This window comes from Cyprinus carpio, chromosome A21, assembly GCF_018340385.1.
Source record: "Cyprinus carpio isolate SPL01 chromosome A21, ASM1834038v1, whole genome shotgun sequence".
Lineage (NCBI taxonomy): Eukaryota > Metazoa > Chordata > Actinopteri > Cypriniformes > Cyprinidae > Cyprinus > Cyprinus carpio.
In genome coordinates this window covers 19062769-19083971 of record NC_056592.1, presented here as the reverse complement: position 1 = coordinate 19083971, position 21203 = coordinate 19062769, and the positions used below count along the sequence as shown (strand labels likewise).

General features: G+C 36.2%; 1 protein-coding gene across 2 annotated transcripts in view; it reads right to left on the bottom strand.

Moving 5' to 3' along the window:
- LOC109046189 (protein KIBRA-like) overlaps nucleotides 1-21203 on the bottom strand; it is a 49075-nt gene that overhangs the window by 21920 nt on the left and 5952 nt on the right. For both annotated transcript variants that reach the window (XM_042711192.1, XM_042711193.1), the window contains exons 2-11: nucleotides 18737-18846; nucleotides 15895-16098; nucleotides 14441-14517; nucleotides 14171-14250; nucleotides 11119-11248; nucleotides 4786-4932; nucleotides 4555-4625; nucleotides 3643-3885; nucleotides 1700-1789; nucleotides 153-679 (exon numbers count right to left, since the gene is read on the bottom strand). In XM_042711192.1, coding sequence (XP_042567126.1) covers nucleotides 153-679; nucleotides 1700-1789; nucleotides 3643-3885; nucleotides 4555-4625; nucleotides 4786-4932; nucleotides 11119-11248; nucleotides 14171-14250; nucleotides 14441-14517; nucleotides 15895-16098; nucleotides 18737-18846 — 1679 coding nt within the window. The remainder of the gene's footprint in view (nucleotides 1-152; nucleotides 680-1699; nucleotides 1790-3642; nucleotides 3886-4554; nucleotides 4626-4785; nucleotides 4933-11118; nucleotides 11249-14170; nucleotides 14251-14440; nucleotides 14518-15894; nucleotides 16099-18736; nucleotides 18847-21203) is intronic.

Below are 21203 nucleotides of genomic sequence, written 5' to 3'. Positions count from 1 at the left end.
GACCAGTCGATTAATCCTTTAGTTAACTAACCTATAAACAATAAACTTTATCATGTCAAGAATTAAAATGTATCTATCAGTAATACAAATGTCCATGACAGCTTAATGAGCTAAGATATGAAGCAATTTTGTTCATAGAAAGAGCCATATACCTTTCAAAGACTCTACTGTATCCTGTTGGTGGTCCTCTTCTAACCGTAGTTCCATTAGCCTGGTTTGCAGATCTAAATCCATCTGTGAGGCTGGACCTGAGAAGGCCTCTCCCGACAGAAAGGAAGCATCAGTAACAAGGGGTGAGCAAGGAGGAGAGAGGGAAGAAAGCGAGGAACGTGGGGATAGTGAGCTCATGGAGTGAGGTGTCTCTGACAACCGCAGTACTTGGGTTCTCTGGCCCACCCCCGGCCCACTGCCAACTTGCCTGGAGCAGGACGAGACCTCGTTCTCATGGATGGTAGTGATGGAGCTGGAGGGCCTGTAGCCAGAGGTGCTTCCCTCCTGCAATATAGAGTCCAGTTTGTTCTGAAAGTCAGGGTCACCCAGTTCAGGTTGCTCCAGGTAGATGTCTGTGAAGCTGAGAGAGGAAGTGGAGCCCAAGCTGGAGGTGGCCAGGGATCCTCGGCTGGAAGTCAACGATCCACGGCTGCTGCCTGAGGAACATGATAGCATGCTGGCTGACAGACTGGAATTTTGACGTTGATGGAAAGAGACAGTGGGAGGGACAGAAGGAGAGCAGGAAAGTTATTTAGAAAGCAGCTCTGGTTCATCTCATTCATATCATCTCACTCTACCCTATTTCAAGTCTTAACATCAAATGAATTCTGCTTTAAAGCAAACATGCTAATTAAGGCATGGCAGGCTCATTAGACACACAAGGGACTGTTCCTCCATGCAACATGCCTTTGATGTGCCTTAACTAGATGCTGAAGATGAATTAGGTATTAGTTAAAATAAATGGTAAATGCAAAACTATTGTTACTAAGTTACCAAGAGCATTCAGTTGCATCGTTTTATAACTTCAGAAGTCTGATTCTTTGGATAAGTTTGAGCATTCCTATTGCAAAGTTATTACATCATATATTGTCATGAAAAGTTCTTACGGCATGCAGCTTCCCCTTCCTGCTGATATTCAAAAATGCAAATTACATTTTTTTCTCTCTTTGAAGCCTTTTTAATCCTTTTGTGTGTGTGTGTGTGTGTGTGTGTGTGTGTGTGTGTGTGTATATTATAATAAAGTTCCAAAGATTAACAAAAGTCTTTTAAAATGGGTTTAAAATGACTATGAGTGAGTAAATTAAATTATTCTATATTATAAATATTATGTCATTATATATAGAAAACTGTAATGTCTGATTTCACTCTTTTTTTTTTTTTTACTTTTTTCAATGCTGCATTTTTATTTAGACAAAATAGTGAAAATGTTTATTTTAATTTTTATATATATATATATATATATATATATATATATATATATATATATATATATATATATAAATATATTTTTATTTTTTTTTTTTTTTGTATTAAATTTTAATAGGAGCTGTTTCCTGTTTATTGGCAATAGTGGCATTTATATAAATGCAGGATAATTAACACTGGTGCATCCCAATTAAACAACAGACAGAAAAGGATGTAAACATGTTACACAATATTATGAGTGTCATTTGAACTTGTCTATTTAAATGCCAGGGTTAAAGAATACCTTTTCAGCTGGGTGTGCAGGGAAGACGCCAACCTCACTGTCTCTTCCAGCTCCTTCACTAGTTTGTTTCTTCTATAATGCAGCTTTAACCTGAACAAAGCAACAGAGAAAACCTTGTGACAATTTTTTATTGTTAGGAATTGGAACAGACCAACTTCTCTTTAACAAAAGAAGTGGACACTTATTTTTCAAAAAGTTAACAGATTCACATGGACACTGATTAAAAAAATTGTGAAATGGGAATATATGTCCAACATCACCTGACTAAACCCGGAAAACAGGTCACATCGCATCCGGAGAAAGTGTTAACAGCCATATGAACTAATGGCCATATCTAAGGAATTTTAAGGTAACCAGCTAACCTAGCTAGTTGTTTTTATTGTTGCCGTTTTACTAAATTTTAATATCTAAATTTTAGTCAAAAGAATAAAAATGTAAAACTTTTGGATATCAATCAGCACATGTGATGGACATTGGTTATGAATCTTTGGTATCTCCTTTGAAGGCATCTTGAGTTAAACAGCTTCATTTTTAACAATGCACATACAAAACTCTTGAACTGGAAGCTATGAGACCTGTTTTACAGAATACGGAAGTCTGCTGCGCATAACCCTCATTGAAGAGATACTGTAATGGGCTCCTTTGGCCATTAACGTCGTTTATTTTATATTTATAATATTATAAATACAGTAATTCATACAATAAGTAAATAATAAACAATCACTTCACTTCAACATATCTTGCACAATTCCTGTATGACAAAATGGAATTAAATTGAACTCCATTTACTTCTTTAATCAACGTCTCTATAGTCTTCCTGTAGGTCAAATAATTTTTTTTTTTTTATTATTAAACGGCAGCACTGAAGAAGGCACCCATTGTGTTCAACCTAGAACCAGCGTTTTATGCAGCTCAGGTTACAGGAAGAGCGCAGAACACCAAGTTAAACGAGGATACAGTATCTCGAGTAGAGAACAAGGACCCTGTTCAAATAACTGAGAGGGAACGAGTAAGGAAAAACACCAAGAAAAAGAGAGAGAGAATGAAAGATAGTGAGTCAAGCAAAAATAAAAAGTCTAAAAGGTTCTCTCACCTAGGCAACCTGATCTCAAAACACAGATGCCTCTTCTAAGAGTGCAAGACTCGCTACAAACCACAAGTAGTAAACTAGTAGACTTTTATAAATCATTTGCACACATGATGTTCAATTTCAGCCATTTTAGCTGTAGATTTACAAAACCAAATTGCGCGTTATAATGGATGGGGCCTGCAGTAAAGTAAATAAGGGACTAAGTGACTGCTGTGCAGCTCGTTTTGCATAATGCAAAATATCTGGTCTCTGCACACCAAGTTTTTAGTGAATATTTTTTAAGTTCTGAAAGAGGCTTTCAAAGTTGGATTTGATGAATTCTTGTTTAGTAGATTTTCCTTGTCACCAATGTGTTGAAAGCACAGCTGTAATGTCACAGATAAGAGCCCTGTTGTGTTTCCACGATAATGACACCTTTATTATTCACATTAGAATGGATCTCTAAGTTTCAGGTAAACTGCTCTAACATGCTAAAAACACTGGGTCAAACATTTATTTGTGCAGTAAATTAAGTGGATGGTGTAGCCTAGTGGTTAAAGATCAAAAGTTCAAAACCAAAAGACTGCAGTATCAAATTCTGCCACAAGCGATCCTCATTCCCACACTTTCTGGCTAATAAATGTACAAGAATTTCCTATGACTTTCACAATAATTTGCAATGGCTGGATAAGGATTTTATTTATTTGTTTATTTATAGCTGAAGAAATATTTTAAAACAGAAAATAAATGGAAAAAATGCAGGCCTGCAAGAACGTCCCATACTAATTCATTGGTTCCTTCACATGACCGGGGAAAAAAAATTACTACCAGAATCAAATTTATTAAACTCTGTTGGTCCAGTTATTCATCTTACCTCTCGGTCAGTGCTTTGCTCTGGTTGTCCCGTGCAGCTTGCAGGTCCTTCTCAAGTCTCTTCTTTTCAGACTCGATCTTCTCTGCCTCGCTAGGTGCACGCTTGCACGGCGTAACATACTGCAGTTCCTTTAGCAGCTCTTCCTTCTCATTGATGAGAATCAGGCGATCTCTCTCTGGGTCCAGAAGGCCTGGCCACGCCTCGCTATCCAGCTTGGCAATCTGGACCTCAATATTTGCAATCCTGATGGCAGCAAAATTAATAAAGCAATGTAAAAAAAAAGTTAAGCATTAAACTATTGTCATAGACAAATATAGCAATTGGTAATTGGTAAATTAACTGAAAAGTGTAGTGTAGCCGTAGTGTAGTGTAGTAATAGAATATGCTTGCGGTCGTAATGATGACAGTAGCGCACACAAAATAGTAAATGTTCCATGCTCCGGCGAGGTTAGCGCTCACACTGCATGCGTACGGTGCCCGAACCCAACCGAACCGTTCAAAATGCCTAGTGTGAGTACACCCTTAGAATTTGTAATGTTGCCCTTTTGCTTATTTGACTCAAAAGTTAAGCAAAAGCTTACACATTTTATTCATACAATTCTTTTTTCTTTCTAACTTACTTACTTTCTTTTTTTTCATGTTATGTCCTTACTATTTCTTTGCTTTACAATTTTCTAAAACTTTTAGTTTATTTCCAGGTTTAGATTATATTTTGGATTCCAGATTTTCAACATGTTATCAAACTTCTGGGTGATATATATACAATTTTCCCCCACATTATATCAACCATCAGTCCTCCTATTCTGCAAATACTGGAATCACTGATTGAAAAACTTGATTGACCACTAGTTAATTTAGTTAATAGACCACAAACTAATAATTTAGGAGGAAATTCAAAAGAAAAACACATACCTTCTTTTTGCCTCCTCATATTTCAGGCTCAGTCGTACCTTCTCAGCCAGTTTATTTGAGTTTGATACAAACTAAATAAAAAAAGTAATTAAAAATATATATATATTTTTTAAATTCTCTGAAATTATAAAAGACATTTTACCCAACAAATGACTTGCACATTGTGAAACCACTAAAAGCCATTCATCATTTACAACTATGTAAAATCCAGCACCGAAGGATGTCTCTTACCTCAGCAGGTACATCTGTTTGAGACTCAGCATCTGAGTAGTGGCGGGGCAAAAAGAGGTTTGAGTTGGCCAATGATGGATTGCTGGCCCACAGGTCAGACTGAGAGCCATAATCTAATTGGAAACCATCCTTCAGCACAGCCAGTTTCTAAAAGAAACACAATAATCAGATGTCAGTCTGTGATTTTGTCCCTTTTGCAGTATTTCACCTTTAAGTAAGGTCAGAAAATCTTTGACCTCTATCTTCCGTTCTCTCACAGGTAGCGACTGCAGATTGCACATTCAGAACATTTTTGAGATGACAACTGCCGACCGGGGTTTAAGCAAAATTCAGTCGTCTGACACCTTCTGTGTTATAAATGAAGTTACCTGTGTGATTATTAAAGGGTACTCCACCCCAAAATGAAAATTTTGTCATTAATCACTTACCCCCATGTCATTCCAAACCCGTAAAAGTGTTGTTCATCTTCGGAACACAATTTAAGATATTTTGGATGAAAACCGGGAGGCTTGTGACTGTCCCATAGACTGCCAAGTAAAATAAACTGTCAAGGTCCAGAAAAGTATGAAAAGCATCGTCAGAATAGTCCATCTGTCATCAGTGGTTCAACCATAACGTTATGAAGCAACGAGAATACTGTTTGTATGTGAAGAAAACAAAAATAATGACTTTATTCAACAATTCAAACTGTACAAACTGCGTACACTATTCTGTGTCAGCAGCGACACAAGGATGCACTGTTTTCTTTCAAATCAAAGCGAAAATACACACATAGAAAACGTATCCTGACACAGAAGAGCGTACGCAGTTTGCATTCAGCAGGTGTTCACCGGTTGAACCACTGATGGCAGATGGACTATTCTGACGATGCTTTTCATACTTTTCTGGACGTTGACAGTGTATTTTACTTGGCAGTCTATGGTAGAGACCTGCACTCCCGCGGGAGTACCGCAGGACCCGTGGTACCCAACACAGCAGGATGCGGCGCGGGACAACTCTTGATGGGCGAGTGCGGGCGGGAAGAGACTCATGTGTGTGCGGGATGCGGGAGAATAAAATGATAGGCGGGACTCCCGCAAAATAGAAATTATCTAAACAAAGTGTCTAAAATATATAAATTGTTATTTATCTGTTGCACAAAAGCAAAAAGAACAATCAATATTAACATTAAAATGATTGACATGCGCAAGCTAGGCACAGTTTCTATTTATAACACGTGTTTAAAAGGGTTGCGCAATGTAGCCAATCACAGACTCAGCTGTTGATTTCTGGAACGCAGAGGCCAATCAGAAGTGATTAAGTTTGAATCTACTCACCGCAGTGCTGAAATTGCGTGCTCACAAATCCTCTCATTTTAACACACAATGTGTAGACAATGTGAAAGATTCATTGTGCATATATTTATTGTGTTATAACAGAGCTTTATGAGATCGCGATTAACTGAGATGTCATCTTTTAGTGATAATAAAGGAAGCGCGCTCGCATTCTTCCATGACAAACCATGCACACAGTAGCCCATGCTTGCTTTTCTGTTAAAAATAACAGTGGTTTGTGATTGTGAATGTTGATGCTTAGCCTAAATAACAAATATTTTATCGGGAGCATTTATGCTGGGATGTTGTGGAGCTTAGGAGATGTTACAGAACCATTTCATGTAAATTTGTTAGATGTACTGAAAACAATCTATATAGATTACTTTCATGCGGGCTTTTGCGGGCGGGAGCGGGACAAAACATGAATGTCGCGGGCGGGAGCAGGACCAGATAAGATATATTTCTGCGGGAGCGGGCGGGCGCGTGACAGAATCTTGCGGGAGCGGGACTGAAAAATCTGTCCCGCGCAGGTCTCTAGTCTATGGGACGGTTAGAAGCCTCCCGGTTTTCATCCAACATATCTTAAATTGTGTTCTGAAGATGAACGAAGCTTTTACGGATTTGGAACGACATGGGGGTAAGTGATTAATGACAAAAAAAATTATTTTGGGGTGGAGTATCCCTTTAAGTGATGAGCAAAGAGAGACAGTCAGACTACAGGGATGAGTGTTTATTTGCAAGAAAGCAACACAAAGCTATGAGTGGTCACGTAATAGGCAAGTACACACATGATTGAAGAAGTCTGCCAGCTGCAGCGGAGGGCATGCATTATTTAGCACTGCCTGCCTCTCCATATGCTTGTGGAACAAGAGTGAGGAAAAAGTTGGAAATAAATAAATAAAAGACGACAAAGGAAAGGAAAAACAAGTGAATAATACCCAATGAAAAATTAGGTCAGCTTTGGCTCACTGAGAACAGAAAAGCTGCTCTTTGAAAGCTTAAACACTACAGTGAGATTTGGGAAGAATCCACCGGCCAAACGTTTACTACCAATCAAAAATGATTATTATTATTATTATTTAAGAAATTAATAGTTTTATTGTTACAAAAAATATTTTCAAATTAAATTCTGTTCTTTTTAAACTTTTTAAACAAAGGTTTGTACCTAAAAATATTAAGCAGCACTGTTTTCAACATTGATAATAAGAAATGAGCATAAAATCAGCTTATCAGAATGATTTCAGAAGGACCATGTAACACTTAAGACTGAAGTAATGGCTACTGAAAATACAGCTTTGCAATCACACAATTAAAAAAAAAAAATTATGAACGGTATTATAATTTAAAACTACATTAATAATACTTCACAATATTACTGTTTTACTGTATTTTCAAATAAATGCGGTAGCATTTGCTACAACAAACTCCTTCCAAAAAAATACACAAAAAAAAAAAAAAATTGGACTAATTCCAAACTTTTGGAATTTCGCAATTATATATGAGTGCGCGTGTGTATGTATATATATATATATATAGGGCTGTCATCCTTAACGCGTTAACGCATGCGACTAATTTTACAATCCTTAACGCATTAAAAAAATTTAATGCAGTTAACGCAAAATTACTAAAGCACAATTTCTATTCTGACCCTTTAACCCAATTTTTTTTTTCTGCTTGCAATCAGATAATTTTAAGATGGTAAACACCATGAAAGTTTTCAGTCCAATGATCCAGGAAGCAAATGCATTCAAACAATCCATCAAAAACAGCACTAATATAAAGGAAACCAGGCTGATTATTACATCAGAGATTGCAGAGTTCTGTCATATTCTGTGATTGTCTATGAAGAGCGCAAGCCCTCACATGTCGCGCTATGTGAAGTACAGACTGAACGGATTGTCAACATCCCACCGCTGTATGGTCAGATGAGACGCAAACTACAGTTTCTCGACTGGACAACCAGTCTCGCTAGTAAAGTTTTGATGGATGAAGACTGCAATCAAGGTAAAGACAATTGCAGTGGAGTACAGAAGTCATACAGTAAGCACATGTGAATCCGTTATATTAATGTGTGTATGAGTGCTCTTGACACACTGATCGCACATTGTATTTATGCACAGACATTTCCGTACATTCACGTTGTTTCCACACACATTCTCGATAAAGAATGGATCTGTCTACAGTAGTAGATATATGCAGTCAGCAGGCATTTGGTTTAATTTTTTTTGGCATCTCCATGTGGTCATGTTCGGTATTGCAACTTGACTTCTCTAAAAAGTAAAAAAGCTCTTTGCTGTTGGGCTGTACACATACTATAAAATTCAGGTTTTTTTGTCTCTCATATGTACTTATATGGGCTCCTAGGGTGTCCTTTTGGAGTTTCTAAGTGAGTTTTCTTTGGAGTTTTGGAAAGACATCTAAATTTATGTACATACACACACACACATACTAGGAGCTCTAAAACAAATTTTTAAAAAGAGGTTGAATTGGTAACAAATTATTTTAGGGTTTCTTAACTAGTTGCTTATTAGCATGCATATTACTAGACTATTAACCATTTATTAGTACTAATTAAGCACATATTAATGCCTTATTTTACATGACCTTATTCTACATGCCTAATCCTACCCAATACCTAAACTTAACAACTACCTTACAAACTATTAATAAGCAGAAAATTAGGAATTTATTGAGAGAAAAGTCATAGTTAATAGTGAATAAGTGTTCCCTGTTCTAAAGTGTTACAGTTGAATTTTGATAGGGCCTCAAAATGGGAGGCCAAAGGGAGGCAAAACACTTTGTCTTTACTGGCTTCTTTGAATTTGTGTTACTACAAGCAGTGAGTCCAATTACAAAAACAACATACAAGCAAACTTGACGAAATGTAAGCCTCCAGTAAAACCTGATTTGTACATTACAGTAAGGAGACAAAAAGTACATAACCAAACATTTTCTTTAGGCCTACATAGATTCAAGAGCAGTAGGTTAACAAAACATTATGCAAACAAGGAAACTTCACACTCCGCAATGTTAGTGCAAACACTCGAATCAAACAAACGGATACTCACATTCGCCCATGTCACATTACATGAATTATCATTATAACCAAATAATAGACTCGCTCATGTTTTTATCAGTTTCATTACTAAAACACATAATGTGGTGCACATTTTGGACTGATTTGCATTTTATCCTCTTTTAAATTTCGAGGATAATTTTTTATCTAAATTCTTGACTTATGTATGTGTACTGTAACATTTTTGTCAATTTCAAATCATTTTTAAGTGTAAATTTTTTATTTGTTTATTTTTATTATTTTATGAATTTGACTGTTGTGATGACATGAAAAAAAGTCATAAATTTACAGTTAAAGATAATAAGGTAGTACATACGTATATACACTACAGTGTGTTCAAAAGTTTGGGTCAGTTATATTTTTTAGAATGTTTCTTATCTTTAACAAGTTTGTATGTATTTGATTAAAAATACAATAAAAACAGTAATATTGTGACCCCAATGCCCCCAACATATCAACAACAAAAGTCAGATATTAATGGGAGCCATATATAATAATGGAAACACTTTACAATAAGGTTCCATTAGTTAATGTTAGTTAATGTATAACAAACATGAACAAACAATGAACAATACATTTATTACAGTATTTATTAATCTTTGTTGATGTTAGTAAATGGAAATACAGTTGTTCATTGTTAGTTCATGTTAATTCAGAGTGCATTAAATAATATTAACAAGCACAACTTTAGATTTGAATAATGCATTAGTGAATGTTGAAAATAACATTAACTAAGATTAATAAATGCTGTAGAAGTATTGTTCATGCTTAGTTCATGTTAACTAAAGTAGTTAACTAATGAACCTTATTGTAAAGTGTTACCAAAATAATTAATTTGTGAAAAGCTTGAAAAAGTGTCCTGCTTCTATTTGCATATACAAAACTGTTTTATGTCAAATATTTATACACATTTTTGTGGAGGTAAGAGACAAATAATGGCAGTAAAAGTATGTGTTTGTGATTGTTGTCTTCAGCGAAAAGCCCCACCTCACTCAGCCACTCCTATTTGCTAAAACACATTAGCTTATTATGACAATCAGATAATTACACAGTGAGTAGAGCACTTCACTGTGGTTTTTATTTGGATAGAATAGTTTGCCTACTTCTCTAGTGTGCTTAGCCATAATGGAGTATCACTAGCCTGACTATGTGACTATATGAATACCTGGAACTGAGACAAAAATGTCTTCACAATGTCCTAATGATCAAAGAATGCAGGAATGTTTTCCCAGAACACTGTCAAGCTGTAAAGTTTTGATCTTTTGTGACCTAGGCAATGTTTAAAGAGTAAGTTCACCCAAAAATGAAAATTAGGCTGTGTTTTACTCAACCCCGAGGCATCCTAGGTGTATATGACTTTCTTCTTTCAGACGAATCCAGTCTGAGTTATATAAAAAATTGTCCTGGCTATTCCAAGCTCTATCATTGCAGTCAGCGGGTGTTGCAGTGCTTCAGTCCAAAAGAAGTGAAATAAAAAAGCTGAACTCACACGTCATCTGCCCGGAACTGCTTCCGTGTACAACAGTGAGCGCAAGCTAGATTAAAGTGATTTTTACGTTTTGAATATGGATATTTTTCTTACAAAAACGCACTGATTCGATACAGGAGGCCTTTGTTCACCCCATGGAGCCATGTGAGACACTTTTTTTTATTATGGATGGGCGCATTTTATTTCACTTCTTTTGGACTGAAGCACTGCAACACCCACTGACTGCAATGACAGAGCTTGGAATAGCCAGGACAAGTTTTAATATAACTCCGACTGGATTCGTCTGAAAGAAGAAAGCCATATACACCTAGGATGCCTCTGGGGTGAGTAAAAACACAGTCTAATTTTCATTTTTGGATGAACTAACCCTTTAAACGCTTCATTCAGGCTGTCATTGCTTAGGGAATGTACTGAAAACTGAATTAAGGCTCAAAGAGATCAAGCTCCATTTTTACCTGTATGAGCTCCTGTTTCTCTTTCTCCCCAGAGCTTATGGCATCTTTAATGGTCTTCACCTCCTTCAGGATGGCCTGGGCTTCATGTAGTTTGTAGCCTTGCGAGGCACTGGACACTTTGTAATCGATTCTGATAAAAGTCAAAGTAAAACAAAAATGTCAATTTGTAATAATTGTGAATCAACCAAATTATTCTTTTGAGCCAGTTACTTTTAATGATTCAGTTGAAACATTTGCATTTGCTTAATTCTGAGGGCCACTTTGTTTGGAATTTGACTTGAAAAAGTGACTCATTTTTTGTACTGTAAAATAAAATTATTATTATTTTCAATATTACTAAAAAAACAAAAACAAAAAAAAATTTAACTTTAAAATAAAAAATTAAGCACTTAAAATACTACTACTACTAATTTTATTTTATTGAGTGAACTGTCCTAATTAAACAAACTGAATTGCGAACAATTTAAAATCTTTTTACAAACCTGTTGAAAAGAGTAGATCATTTGCAATCTGGTATCACTAGCGTTTGTTCAGCAGAGCTGAAATAACACTTGACTTGACTGCTGAAATATCAGCAGAAAAACTGATTCTCAGGTCGGTATACATCATAATCTTCATTGACACACAAAGATTTATCAATAATATTTTAATGGGGCACACCAGTACTTTACAGGGGACTTGTGCCCCAGTGAAAAGGATCTAGTGACACCCCTGCACTTTACTTTAAAACAACCCAGTGCATATGTTCAATTAAAGCGCAGCCTTTTGCGACTACCAAACCACCTTAGCAGTAATATGAGCCATCAAGATCATAAAAAGAATATAAGGATTCACTCTGTGCAAAGTTTGTCTTTAAGATGTTCTCCTATTCCACATCCACCAGGCTGGGTGCCCGTCACAAGGCATGAGGTCCCATAGAATGCATTATGGAGAAACTTTGTATATGCCTCTGTTTAATGCTTTGTTTGCAATTTCCTGAAGTGACAAGTTCCACTAGAGGAAAGAATATGGGAGAAGAGAGACGGGCGGGCGCACATTCCTCTGGGCAACATGTGTTTGTTCAGCAGAGGTGTGCATGTAAAGTGAGTCATGTAAGACATGTGCGGACCTGAGTAACAGGTTAGTCCACATTCCTCTGGGCAAGAGATCGAGAGGGAGACAGTCAACAGTAATCAACCCAGCATCTCAACACCCTTTCACATACAAAGAGAGCCGAATCCAAAGCTTTATGTCAAGGGCTTCATAAAAAAAAAAAACCCTGCGGGAAAAATAGCTGTAGCTGGAAAAATAAACAAATACTGCACATTTTTTTAAGTTCCTGATATAAGCAGGGGTAGTCAGAAGGGGTGACTAGTGATTCAGTAACGAACTGGTCTATTATTGATTTATCTATTATTATTTGACATGTTTATTTAGGGTATTTTTTTCTGGCTTCCTGATTCACAACACCGTTAACAAAGAAAATGTGTTGTTGGTGTTTTTTTTTGTTTTGTTTTTTTGCTGTGAAAATTTCACAGAATTTTTTCTAATGTGCACATATGACTACTAAACATGGACATTAAACACACTCCACTTTAGAGACTCTGGTAGTGTAGGGTTACCCAATAACTCTCTGCACACTGTACTTTTTTGTGATAAGCTAGCTATGCAACTCATCCTCACTGCATATTGTTTACATCTCTACACATCATCTGTGTAGCAGTCTCTTTGTAGCATCTCTACACATCTGTGTAGTAGTTTAATATATTGTGTATATTTAATTTTTTGTATTTAATTTTCTTATTTTTATTTTTTTCCTTCTCTTATTTTCTCATATATTTCATTATTTGTATTTAAATTTCGCTCTCTTTTTTTTTTTTTTTTTTTTCACAGTCTAAAAAGAGCATTCCAGACCTACATTTCACTGCTTGTTGTATGTCATATAACTTGTACTTATAAACAAATAAAATCTTGAATCTTGAATATGAGTAACACTCATTATGGTAAAACTGTCACAAAAGTCAAAATAAGAGATTTGAGCCAAAATAGTTCCAAAGAATGGACAGCCATTGACATAAACAACCAAAGATATAGTAAGTAGAAATTTTATTATTTGTATTATACTATTGATTTTCCATGCCATCAACAGTGTAGAACAGAACTGTTTTTTCAGATCTTCATTTGAATGACCACAATATCAACTCTTAAAACCCCAATAAATCCCAACAAAACTTGGTTCTTTTAACTGGTTCTCAACTTTTTTTGAGTCTGAATCAGTCTAAAACACTGGTTCTCAACTTTTTTTTTAGATTCAAAGCTTTTGTACATTTTTTTTTTTTTTTTTATCTGAGAGTGCATATAGGCTAAGATATTTTCAGTATTTCTTCCATAATTATGACAAAACTGCTTGTTTAATAAAACGTTTTATTTACAGCAACAGGTCGTAATTATTGATATGTTGAATTAAGTAACCATGATTCATTTTGTGATTTCAGAAGTTTTAAAAACTGCATTTTCTTCAATAAAAAAAAAAGATAATTGAGTGGGTAAATATTTCTTGATTTTGTGTTTTTTTTATAATAATAATAATTATAATAATAATAATTATCTACATTTAAATAGCGCTTATCTGGGTACTTAAAGCGCTTTACATGAAATCGGGGGAATCTCCTCAACCACCACCACCATCAAAATCAGAAACAAATTTAAGAATCACCAATACATAACAAAAACAATGAAATAATATGAAAAAAAAAAAAAAAAGAAAAAAAAAAAAAAGAAAAAAAAAAAAAAAAAAAAGCTTCAGACTGAGGTTTAAGACATTCCATCAACCATGAAATAATATGAAATATGAATAGCTTCAGACTGAGGTGCATGATGTTCTGAAAAACCAGGCAAACCAAATTTGAAAATGCTACATCACAATAAAGTGCCAATGAGCTCATAAAATGCCAAAAGACAAGATGATCTGTTTTTGTCTTGCACGAATAAAAGTCTCAAAAACATTCTAATAAAAAATTACAATCTATCTCACACAGGCTAAAATCATGCAATAAGGTCAGATTATACTTACTCTTTCAATGTCTCAAAGCCTTGCTCCTTATAAAGGAGTTCTTGCCTCATACAGGCCAAATCTCTCTTCAGCTTATTCACCTGAACAAAAGACAGCAACAGAGAGAAAGTGAGCAGGTGAATGAATGAGACAACTGCATAATTACAAGACATCTTACATTTGGCTTTAAGTGTAATCTTGCTTCTTGTCATCACATCTGTAATCCATGACGTACAGAGTGCCGCAAATATTACACCCATTTTGTGTCTTACATAAACAAGAGAGTATTACCCGGCTTTTTGCTGTAACAATCTCCGCTTTGAGGATCTCAGGGTCATATTTACTGCTTGATGAGGATCTGGAATTTACTGTAGAAAGATAAGAGTTCAAAGGCTTTATCTTATCTGTAAAACCACTCAGCACAGCTCTGGAATTCCATAGTGATTTATAATAATGCTATAGACTGTGTCATAAATCTATATCCATTATAACAGCCTTTCATTTAAAATAAAACAGTTTGTTTGCAAAAGATTTTTGAAGAGTGAGGTCATTGTCGGTTGGGCTGCACAAATATTTTAAAGTGAATTCAAGACTACAACCTCATCAATTAAGCATGCAGCTCTCACCATCTTATCTTTGCAGATGATTTGATTTTAATTATGACTGTTCTTTGATTCTTGTGACATGGGACAAAATGTTTAATCTTCACACTTGATTTTCTCTTTACGTTATCAAAATTGTGACAAAGTTCTCAGACTATAACTTGACAGATTGTGAAAAAAATTAAAAAATGATTAACAGATATATTATGTGTTTTTTAAAGGGGTCCTATTATGCTCTTTTACTAAGTCTTGATTTTGTTTTGGGGTGTACTAGAAGAGGCTCTCATACTAACTTGAAAAAGCACATTATTTTTCACATATTTTACATTATTACAACACCTCTCTCCCCAGTCTGGCATGAACGGCTCAAATAATTCCTGTATCAAATGAAAGCCTGCCTTCTGAAATACGAAATGTGCTGTGATTGGTTAGCTGGGCCAGTGTGTGTTGTGACTGGAAGCACTCGGTGCCTGGTCAGGAAATGTCATGCCCCTTACCAATGCCGCCTGCAAGCTTCAGTGAAAATATTGCGTCAAAATCAAATCAATTTGAGCATGATTTAAACCCGCATGATTGTTACCACTCTAAGTTTGTCTGCCTTGGGAAAACTAGCGTGTCTACAACATAGAGATAACACTTGTTGCCTTCTCTAGCGCAGCTCAACCAGGTCTTGTCCCATTCGTCGATATTTGTGATATCACAAATACCGGAAGATATGCGTTGTAGTCCGAACGAGTCATTCGTTATAGTTTTTGAAAAGTGATTTCTGTTAAATAAAATATCTGCTTTTCAAGTGGACTTTGAGCTTTGTAACTTTGCAGATCTTTTTTATGCTCAAACAGCAACATTACTACTAAGCCCTAAAATGTTTAAAAATATAAACTTATAAATTATGGGGGGGTTGTCTATATCTGTAATGTTTAGTCATTTTTATTTTTCACATTGTTGACCTATAGTCTGTGACAAATTTTATGATAATATGAAAGGAGAATAATTCTAAACAGATTAATCCAAACTAATTCCTTAATACACAAACTTGTTTATAGCCTGTTTTATCCCATGTCTCAGGAATCAGTGTCAAGTAACTCATAAATATGAACAATCTTTAAGTGACAGACACAGGTACAGAGTCAAAAGTCTTACAGCTAGTCTGTGAGGATGACTTGTCCCGCCAAGCATCATTTAGCTGCCGATATTCCTGCTGGGCCAGGTGAAGTCGCTGTTCTTTGACCTGGTAGATCTCCTTTTGGGCACTCAATGCTTCCTGAACCACGTTCAGATAATCCCGCAACATGAACTCCTGCTCCCGCTGCCACTGGGCCCGCGGATCCTCCAACTGGGTGCTCTCTGTGGGAAGGAGAGATAAAAATTTCTTAAATTAGTGGAATACATACACTATCAGACAAAAGTTTGGAATCATTATGATATTTAAATGAAGTTTAAATTTTTGTTTATGTAATTCGCATTTTAAATACGCTACTGTTCAAATGATTGTGATGTTTTTAAAGTAAGTCACTTATGCTCACCAAGACTGCATTTATTTGATCAAAAATACTGAAAATAGTTTTCTTTTTTTTTTTAGTGTAATATATTTCTGTGATGGAAAAGCTGAATTTTCAGCAGCCATTACACAGGAATCATTGTAATATGCTGATTTGATGCTCAAGAAACATTTCTTATTATTAATGTTGAAAACAGCTTTCGATTTCTATTTCATATGAATGCTGTTCTTTTTAACTTTCTTTTCAACAAAGAATCCTGAAAAAAAAAATAATAATAAAAGTTTCCTCAAAACTAACTGTTATTAACTAACGGCAATTAACTGTAATAAAATAAACTTAAATTGAGGTAAACTACTTAAACTAAATAAAGATAAATAGAAACTTAAAAAATTAAAACTAATAAAAATGCTAAAATAAATGATCACATAAAATTATTACAACTGCAACAAAAATGTAAATTAAAACTGAAAATATAAAAAAGCTAATTCAAAATATTAAAGCTCCAGTCCTCTTTGTCGCCATCTCTGCAGCTGTATGCGGAATTATCCTCCATGCGTGGGTTGTGCGGCGGCACGGCTCCAGCGCGGATGAATCTAATGTTTTGAGGACGGCGTAGGCCTATTTGTGGCAGTCAGTATGACCCAAATAAGCATTTTCACCGGATATTGTCATCTGAACAAGTAACAAGTCTGCCACGTTTGTTCTGACCAACTGAGTAAAAAAGCATTACAATAAATCGCGCTACCAATGGCGATTTAATCTAAATTAGCTCATATCACATCAAACTGTTCAAATTATTATTATTGTTATACTTTATTCTCAAATTGTTAATGTAAACAACATCAGCATTGCATGACTATGAGTATAGTGTGTATAGTAGATTTCAATTTCTGTACAGTCTTATCTCTAATTGTCATACCACTCAAATGTAATAGGCCTGTTAACAAATTCTTTAAACACAAAAAGCTAATTATGCTCCCTTCGAACTGGTTGTCTTTAAAATACAAATCTTGTGTAATCCCAGGCCATCTGTTATCAGAAGCACATTTAAAACTGGAATATAATTTTATATAATTCACATGCGTTTCATAAACACATAATCCTTTCTGGATTACAATCCACCATCAAAATGATTTAATTATTCCAGCTGCTTTGAGAAAAGGCTATAAAACAGGGGTCGGCAACCTACGGCACACGTGCCAACAGTGGCATGCAGAGAGATAATTGCTGGCACGTGAGCATTAGGGAAAACTGCATACTGACGTACATTTTGAGGTAATAACTTCTCATAGTCACACAGCCTTTTAGGAGCTTTAAATACTATTTAAGTGTGTGAATTAACTTGCGCTAGTCTACGGATGCACGCACGACCGCTGCACATACTAGACACTTTAGATCAAAGCCAGATGGCCAATCAAATCAAAGTAGGCGGGGTTTACTGTTCACAGAAGCAGAACGTGAAGCGTCAGTTTAACGTTAAAGAGAGCAAGGTAAGATGAAGCTGCAAATCATTTTATATTATTCAACTTTTAACGATACGTTTACGATAGAAATGTTAAATTACCGACAGCTATATCCAGTGATGCAAACTACTGTTTTTTTTTTTCAAAAATGGCCACTTGATTTTGAGACAGAGAGAGAGAGAGAGAGAGAGAGAGATGAGTAAATTGTCTGCGTCTGTCTCTCTCTACAAACAACAAAGCTGAGTTTAGTTACTTAAAAACTTTTTTTTAAAAAATGTACCCCCTCCTTGCTGAGAAATATAATGTAGCAAATCAGTATCGATTAATAAGTCACGTGGCAGCGCTGACAAGTTTATGAGCTTTTGAATGTTACTTTTTGCACAGCGCGATCTCAGATCTGTGTGCCAGTGGTGTGTGTGTGTGTGTGTGTGTGCGCAGATGTTGAGATTTTTTTTCTGGTTAACCAGAAAAATTTAAATTGGCACGTCATGCCGAAAAGGTTGCCGACCCCTGCTATAAAAGATCGACCACCTGCAGGATCCTCACATGCCATAGCCTAGTAGCCGGGACAACTTCTTTATGTTTACAGAAGTGACGTAATGACGCAGTGCCATGCTCGAATTTCCCACGAAAACCTTCCCGTACCACTCAAATTAGAAAACATCATTGTAAGATAACCGTTGTGAATCAGGCTAAAGTAAGGCGATAGTTTCGAACACTGGCTGGTTATGTACTTGCTCAAATATTGATTTTGGATCATTTTTTTACCAAAAAAAGTTATGGACTGCAGCTTTAATGAATTCTATAATTGTGTAAACAAATTATTTAAAAAGAAATTTGTTCTAGTCATTTTTCATGAATGAGGGCCACTGAATGAATTCTGTTTTGTCTCTAAAAGCCTTGTTTTCATTTGTGTCAAATTAAATATGACACTTAATTTGTTTAAACCCACAGAATCACATATCAGACATTCTATACTCCTGTGCATGCGTGAGGTGGGCTGAATCTTGCTCAACTTACTGGTATTGTGGTCGACATAATAGGCTCCAACGTGGGGGTCGTAGACCTCCTCCCATCCCACAGGCAGCTCATCTCCAATACAGTCGGCAAAAGTCAGAGGCTTAGTCTGCCTAGAAAATCAAATAGAGAATCCAACTGTCAGTCAATGAACAATCACAAGGAAAACAGTGTGATGTTGGACCTCCACACTTCATGCCTGGTTTCTGTGGGGATGTCACTCCAGCATATAACTGAAAATTTGAGCGTGGCACAAGCATGTGTGTGGGGGGAGGGGCATCAGAGGAATGTCAGGCTATTCACCTCCTGTGTGCTGGCTGAGCAAAATAGCCGGAAACCCAAGCCGGGCATTCCACAGGTCCTGCTGACCCATCGCCTGGAGGTTTCTGAGGCAACACACTTTGGCTCTCCAAGCCCAGCGCTTTGGATCACCATAGAGCAATGGGGACACTTACTTGGCCAAAAACAGCACGCTAAAACTTTTATTAGCAGGTGTTCGCTAATGCTAGCAAAGTAGTCTGGCTGAACTTCAGTGAAGAGTTCTGTTGGCACTCGCTAGCTAGACTAATCAATTAAAAAGAAAGAGCTTGTTGAGATTTTAGAATAAATTTATAGAGCCTATGGTAGGAGGTTTATCACAGACCTGATATAAGAAGGATGCTAGTCATTATGCTAACCAAAGGCATCAGGTAACAATACTTTGAAAAAAAAAAACTTTTAGCTTTGGGTTGAAAAAAATCATTTTTATTATATAAAATAAATATTTAGGCTATTATGTTTGTCCTAAATTACCTACTATACTCCTGTACTCAGGCACCAACTGATAAGATAATTTTACAATAAGGTCAAGAGTTAGTATAAAAAAAAGTTACTGCACTGCAGAATCCCTGAAAAATTATCCTTTTCAGAAATTGTGCTGTTTAATATATTTGTGGAAACAGTGATCTAATTTTTCAGGTTTCTTTGATGAACAGAAACTTTAATCAGATAGCATTTATTTTAAATAGACATTGTTATAACATTATAAATGTCTTTACTGTCACTTTTGATCAATTTAATGCACCAAACTTTTGAACAGTATGGTGCGGTGAGAACAACTTCTTGCAACATTTCTTTCTTGACAGTATATGTGAGATTTACCTGTTTATCAAAGACAACCTAGAGATTAAAGCCTAACCAATTCACCTTGTGCCAACCAAAGCCCCTTTTACACTGCGATTCCGGAAAATACACGGGTAATGTGTCCCGGCAATTGTTCCCTGGTCGCTATATTTTGCCCCTTTCACACTGCCAGTGATTACCCGGAATATGTGTGTGCATTCACACACAACCCGTAAAGGTCCCCTTAAAGACATGTGACATCAGGGTGTGACGTGTAATGTAAGAGTCGAAAACTCTAGGCACGTTAACTTTCACTTAAGCTGGCGAACGATCTCAGCTTAAGCGCAGAAAGTGAGGAACTACCTGATCTCTGCTTCATTACAGTTTGCACATATTTTTTCCGTCGCGAACGTTGATCTGCCTTCAAGTGTGTTTCAATGTTTTGTCAGAGATGTTGCTTTTGTACCATTTGCACAATTTTATTACTGAATATATAATTTCAAGCAATATTATTCCACATACAGGTCCTTCTCAAAAAAATTAGCATATTGTGATAAAAGTTCGTTATTTTCCATAATGTAATGATAAAATTAAACTTTCGTATATTTTAGATTCATTGCACACCAACTGAAATATTTCAGGTCTTTTATTGTTTTAATACTAATGATTTTGGCATACAGCTCATGAAAACCCAAAATTCCTATCCCAAAAAATTAGCATATCATGAAAAGGTTCTCTAAACGAGCTATTAACCTAATCATCTGAATCAATTAATTAACTCTAAAACACCTGCAAAAGATTCCTGAGGCTTTTAAAAACTCCCAGCCTGGTTCATTACTCAAAACCGCAATCATGGGTAAGACTGCCGACCTGACTGCTGTCCAGAAGGCCATCATTGACACCCTCAAGCGAGAGGGTAAGACACAGAAAGAAATTTCTGAACGAATAGGCTGTTCCCAGAGTGCTGTATCAAGCCACCTCAGTGGGAAGTCTGTAGGAAGGAAAAAGTGTGGCAAAAAACGCTGCACAACGAGAAGAGGTGACCAGACCCTGATGAAGATTGTGGAGAAGGATCGATTCCAGACCTTGGGGGACCTGCGGAAGCAGTGGACTGAGTCTGGAGTAGAAACATCCAGAGCCACCGTGCACAGGCATGTGCTTTTGAACCAGAAACAGTGGCAGAAGCGCCTGACCTGGGCTACAGAGAAGCAGCACTGGACTGTTGCTCAGTGGTCCAAAGTACTTTTTTTTTTTTTTTTTTCGGATGAAAGCAAATTTTGCATGTCATTCGGAAATCAAGGTGCCAGAGTCTGGAGGAAGACTGGGGAGAAGGAAATGCCAAAATGCCTGAAGTCCAGTGTCAAGTACC